The following is a 4895-nucleotide window of genomic DNA, read 5'->3' on the forward strand; positions in this document are numbered from 1 at the left end:
TTTATTTAGCAAGAAAATACAGATACAGAGTGGATAATAATAGTGACATGGATGAGTCAATTGAGAGCCTGGGTTTTATTAGTGGCACCTGATATAATATACTGGACATTTATCTGAAGGAATGATTTTATAACATTTAGTATCATTTGTATTCGTAGCAGACTTAATATGGTGTGATTAAATACGTATGCGAATAGTATCACGATTATTACTGTAAGGTGTCATTAGTACTTAGAAAATATTTTAAGTTCCTTCGTCACGTTATAACAAAGGTTTTCATGAAGCCGTCAACAATTGTCGCCCTTGGCGGAGTAAAACACGGCCTCCATGTCCATATGCCTGGCAGTGCCATCTTTTCTTAGTATTCTCCCCGTAATTTTTCATGTGGGCGTTAAAGAATACAGTAGGTAAAGAGGCCATCCTTATGTGCCTTCAGACAAGCTCGTATAAAATATGGCTTCTCGGGCCTTGACCACGGTACTCTGTGAGCCAAGAAAGTTGCCCAACATCCGTTGTTGTACAGATGGTTCCAACCCACCGGCTGGTCCTTGGAGAATGAGGTCACCATCTCCCCTTTTTGCGAATAGCCACCGACAGGACGCTCCGGAGTAAAAAAGTCTCGAGGCCGCTATAAGTTTCAGTCCACTGAAACATCCAGAAGGAGCATCTGCAAGGCCACCTCCTCAGGCGGAGACTTTCCAGGTAGAATCCTTCAGGAGGCACGTGCATAGAAAAAGAGGAAATAAATATTTTTGAAAGGAAGCAACAAGAATGCTATACAATAAAACAGACGATAAATACATTAGTAATGAAAGCAATATGTTATATATGATATTACTATAAGTTTTGATGTAAATTCACTTTTCAATAGAGTGCAGTGAAAGATACTACTTTCATTTCTTAAAGATAAATTCAACCGTTAGATATGACTATTGAACATGATACTTTTCTCAAATTGATAGAGTTATGCGTTAATGACTGCTTGTAATCGCTCATTGGAGCGATTTTGGTTTTGTGCAGGACAATAAGACCCTTGTCGTTGACGATGAGTATAATTCGGTCAAAACCTGTTGAATACAGTTCACATATAACAACTGCTGGTACATCAGGACACAGTTTGAATGATACGATCAATAAACAGTTAATAATTACACTTATTAAAAGTTATTTAGAGTTCTCAAATTCAACAGTTCACAATCACACACGTTTTGGGGGTCTAGGGTTAGATCAACGAGAGCAAATCTAATGTCCTGCAAAGATGTTGGCGGCGAAAATCAAGATGTACAGTAAAGAAGGCGATAGTCTGTCCCTCAGGCTGTCACATAGCTGCTGCCAGCTTCATCTCGCTATTCTGAGGTGTAAACGGACTTTCTTCACTTAACATGTGGCCGGTGCCCACAATTTTGTGCGTGGCAATATCCGGGCCGGTGGAAGTTGTTTGGACTTGCTTCCTAGCCCCATTAGTACCTGTTCACCTAGCAGTAAAGTAGGTACCTGTTGTAAGTCGAAGTTGCGAATTCGTATTAAGGAAAGTTGTTGGAGCTTCGTAACTCATGACGCAAACCACTGACTCTTCAGGCTTCTACGCCCCGTACCTCGTGTGAGACATAAGAAGCAAGCATAGACTTAGCATGCTTCCTGTTGGAAGCGCTGTAAACCTTCTGCGCTTCACCTTACACGAGGATGTAGGGGAGTGCCCAATAAAAAATTAAATAAAAATATATAAATAAATAACACTGACAATGTGTTTTAGGTCAATTAGGAAGTTTACAGGCAAATATTTGGCATGAGCATGGGTAGTGTCTTTCTGCTCCTCCTAGCCTGTATTTATATGGAGTTTTTGAGGCTAGATTACTGCAATATAAGGGGACTTTATTCCTCATGTTATAGATATATAGATGATGTTCTTTGTCTTTGGCCTGAAAACAGTGACCGGTGGAATTTTAGACAAGCTTAATGATCTTGTCCCTAGTATTACATTCAAAATTGAAAAGAAATAAATGGATCCTTCATTTCTTGATAATATTATCATTAAGTAAAAAGTCATAACTATAAATTTAAGGTGTACAAGAAAGCCTACGGGTAGACAGTTTCTGCATTCTTTATCGAGTCACCTGGAATCTACCAAATGTCAGTTTTTTCTGCTATGTTTTGAGATGTTTGCATATTTATGACCCAGAATTTATTGTTGAAGAACTGAAACACATTCAGTCCATTGCACAAAAACTTGGGCACTAAAAATCCTTTCATTCTCTCAAACCAGGTGTAAATTCCACACCATTTAGGAATATTTTTGACTCTACCTTATTGCAATGAATTTGTCCGTTAGTTCAGTCCTTAGATTATTAAATATTAATGTTGTTTTTAATGTAATCAACTATTGCTATATATTAATCAGAATAGCCCAACCTTGAATATAAATGGAAGTGTTTACTGCATTCCATGTAAGCAGCTGTAATGGAAACTAATGAGGACAGACTGGGGAAAGCATTGCAACTCAGAATCAAACAGCACAAGTACATTATCAGAACAGCATCTGAAAGCGGTGCACTGTTCGTTCATGTTAGGAACAATAATCATCCCAGTGATTGGGAAAACAGCTTAGAAGTGTACAAATCATCATGTGTCACAGAAAGACTTCTGGATTTGAGAAGCTAGTTTGATTAGAGAATTAAATTTCCTAAACCTTAGTGATGGTCAGTACAAAACTGATAATATGTTACACAAATTTGTTGTCAGTGGCCCCAAAATTTAAAAATGCTTTGAAAATATTAGGTTAGATGTGGGATAGATGATTAGTGGGTCCCATATTTTGACCTGTCACGTCGCCCTTTCTCTTTAGCTCCACTCTCTGCGTGTGTGGTGTTGTTGGTGTGTGCAGATTAGAGGATGTCATGTTTATGACCTGACCTCATGTTTAGTAAGGTCACCCTGTGTACTTAAACCTCTCTCGCTCCATATAATTCGAACCTCCAGATATCTTGAATAAAGGAGCAAAAGCTAAGGTGCTCCATTTGTTTCCCTTTCCTGTGTGATTTTATCAAATTTATCTTATCCTGTATATATATATATATATATATATATATATATCGATAAAATCGCACGGGAAAAGAAAACAACAGAGTAAATAAATCACTGTAGGTGCGTAATCCAGGTATATATATATATATATATATATATATATATATATATATATATATATATATATATATATATATATATATATATATATATATATATATATATATATATATATATATATATATATATACACAGTATATAATTTGCAACAGAGTTAAGTCACTTACTGGATATGCGGCAATTGTGGAGGGATTTCGTACATAGATGAATCTTCGACCGTATGAGCCTCTATGTTTCCGTCGCCGACCAGCTGTAGTTTATTCCCCATACTCGTCACCTGTAAAGAAATATATACAGTATAATTATTATTGTGTATGAATGGGCTTAGTAGAGACAGCTAAAAGAACAGCACTACTTTGCTTACAGCAGTGACTGTGGAGTAATTGACTACAGGTGACTTACCTTGCTGGAGATGGTCTTGGAACTGGTACTGAAGAACACAGGTTTCCCTCCCAGTCGATGCCAGGCAACGATCCGATCATCTGCGCCACCTCCTCCTCGTCTTCCTCCTCCAGGTTCCAGAACACTGACAAACTCTGCACCTTTTCTGGACACCACAATACCAAATGTATGAGAAACACATGCCCCATGATCCTATGGAACAAGTTTCATGTACAAATTATACCAAACTGGTAGCCAAATACAGAAGAGCGGCTACACGACTTAAAAGTACAGTACAGACTAAAATATTATTATACATACAAGATAAGTGGAGAGAGAGTACGTAAATTACAGAGGTTTATGGGCTATTTCAGTATGAAAGCATTTCAAGAATCATTCTCTTGCATTAAAATATATTTATAATCCAGAACATATATTCGTACGAATGGATACCTGCACAATAAGAGAATAACATATCCACACCAGACTTACCGTAGTGACTAAATTTACCCTAGACTGCCACTGTGTTTTTGGGACAAAACAACTTTATTCCTAATTTCTCCATTAGTCCACCAGCGTATTCCTGTCTCGACCGTCCCGTGCAGCTGCCGGGTTGAAGAATAAAACATAAAATCGACGCCAAAAAAGTGTGTCCTGGGCACCTACTTTTAATTGTTGTCTTAGTCATCACAACACAAGACACTTCCACAATCAATGTAGTTGTGTATTTACCGGGACTTGGTCTCCTCTGATGTTTTCCCCAGACGTGGGTGAATGGTGTGGTGAGAGTCGCAGCCACAATGAGTCAGTATAGGAGTGATGGTGCTCCCCCCAAACGCTACTTATGACAGAGTCTTCACCGTCAACACCTTCTCGTTTCTAGATTAAAATCTTCTCCATTTTCCCACAGAAGATCTATTAAAGTTTCAGTACATTTGACCAGCACTACTGGTCCATCGTTTGTTCTCTTGACCGAATGTCTGTTTATAAATAATTAATTTCTGACTTTCTAAAAGTATAAATGTTGTCCCGGGCTTTGTCCGGTTTGGCACCTCCCGGGTTTAGTGTGTTTTGTATCCAGTTTTAGGTTAGGTCCAGGTTAGGTCAGGTCAGGTCTGGTCCTAGACCCAGTAAGGATTAGATTTGGTTGGTTCGTGCCATCACATTTTTATCAATGGTTTGCAGCATCATAGGCTGTGTAATGTTTGTGGTAATTTTAGAACATAGTAGGCGATAACTCTGTGGCAGGTTGGGCAGATGGGCTGCTAGTCTCTCCTTCAGCGCCAACAACTCCTTCCCGTGCACACACCTGAGGAAGCGGCCAGCCATCACCTGTGGGGGTCACACACACACAGGTGCCAGGTTGACACATT

At 38.8% G+C, this 4895-nt stretch overlaps 1 protein-coding gene across 1 annotated transcript in view; it reads right to left on the reverse strand.

Annotated features, from left to right (window-relative positions):
• The window catches only part of LOC121868703 (macrophage mannose receptor 1-like), an 18112-nt gene extending 14381 nt beyond the window's left edge, over positions 1-3731 (reverse strand). The window contains exon 1 of the mRNA XM_042369540.1: positions 3544-3731. Coding sequence (XP_042225474.1) covers positions 3544-3731 — 188 coding nt within the window. The remainder of the gene's footprint in view (positions 1-3543) is intronic.
• Positions 3732-4895: the final 1164 nt, after the last annotated feature.

This window comes from Homarus americanus, unplaced genomic scaffold (genome assembly GCF_018991925.1).
Source record: "Homarus americanus isolate GMGI-L3 unplaced genomic scaffold, GMGI_Hamer_2.0 scaffold30535, whole genome shotgun sequence".
Lineage (NCBI taxonomy): Eukaryota > Metazoa > Arthropoda > Malacostraca > Decapoda > Nephropidae > Homarus > Homarus americanus.